Consider the following 1,018-nt stretch of genomic DNA (forward strand, 5'->3'; position numbering starts at 1 on the left):
TAGTGGCAGCAGACTGATCCTAACTGTGGTGGTGTTAGTGGCAGCAGACTGATCCTAACTGTGGTGGTGTTAGTGGCAGCAGACTGATCCTAACTGTGGTGGTGTTAGTGGCAGCAGACTGATCCTAACTGTGGTGGTGTTAGTGGTGGCAGACTGATCCTAACTGTGATGGTGTTAGTGGCGGCAGACTGATCCTAACTGTGGTGGTGTTAGTGGCAGCAGACTGATCCTAACTGTGGTGGTGTTAGTGGCAGCAGACTGATCCTAACTGTGGTGGTGTTAGTGGCGGCAGACTGATCCTAACTGTGGTGGTGTTAGTGGCAGCAGACTGATCCTAACTGTGGTGGTGTTAGTGGCGGCAGACTGATTATGTGTGGTAGTGGCCGTGGCTGTGGTGGTGACATGGTTCCCACTCCGTTTCTCTCCCCCACAGCCCCTCACAGCATCGCCACGCCGCCCACAGCTCCAAGTCCCCGTCCTCCTCCCTCCCTGTCCTTATTCCACCCATTACTGATATTACTTACCGCCGCAGAGTGGAAATAACGGTATTCCTCACGGGCGACAACATCTTCCTCCAAACACAGCTGACGGTCAACTGGAGCGTCAGTGTTACCGCCGCCGGGTCATCAGAAATCGAGCACACATACGTACCACCAAAAGAAGAAAACTATTGATACAAGGAAAGGGCTACTTATGAGAGTATTAACTTCACGTGTTTTGATTCATGTTATTTATCTAGTGTCTTGACTTCGTTTTGTTATGAAGTGTTTGAGTTTAGTGGAGGGCCAGACCTTCACATTCAAGTAATCATTAGTTAGCACATCCTGAGTTTTGCTTCCTTCCACATCACAGCGCTGAATTCACGGTTATGGACATTTTTCTTAATATATGTTGTCGTTTTTGTACCCCTTTAAATAATATTCGGGAGTATGAGTGAAATTAACCGGATATACATTAAGTAGCACCTCCTTATATTTGCTTCCTTTCATAATCACATCGTTGAATTCACTCTTATACA

At 47.2% G+C, this 1,018-nt stretch overlaps 1 protein-coding gene across 5 annotated transcripts in view; it reads right to left on the reverse strand.

Moving 5' to 3' along the window:
* LOC126984642 (delta-1-pyrroline-5-carboxylate dehydrogenase, mitochondrial-like) overlaps positions 1 to 649 on the reverse strand; it is a 145,125-nt gene extending 144,476 nt beyond the window's left edge. For 2 of the 5 annotated variants that reach the window (XM_050838503.1, XM_050838502.1), the window contains exon 1: positions 525 to 634. In XM_050838503.1, coding sequence (XP_050694460.1) covers positions 525 to 568 — 44 coding nt within the window. In that variant the 5' untranslated portion in view covers positions 569 to 634. Of the gene's footprint in view, positions 1 to 524 lie in introns of all 5 variants that reach the window. The other 3 variants (XM_050838506.1, XM_050838505.1, XM_050838504.1) reach the window with 3 other exon arrangements.
* Between the last annotated feature and the right edge of the window lie 369 nt (positions 650 to 1,018).

The sequence above is a fragment of the Eriocheir sinensis genome, chromosome 57 (assembly GCF_024679095.1).
Source record: "Eriocheir sinensis breed Jianghai 21 chromosome 57, ASM2467909v1, whole genome shotgun sequence".
Classification (NCBI taxonomy): Eukaryota; Metazoa; Arthropoda; class Malacostraca; order Decapoda; family Varunidae; genus Eriocheir; species Eriocheir sinensis.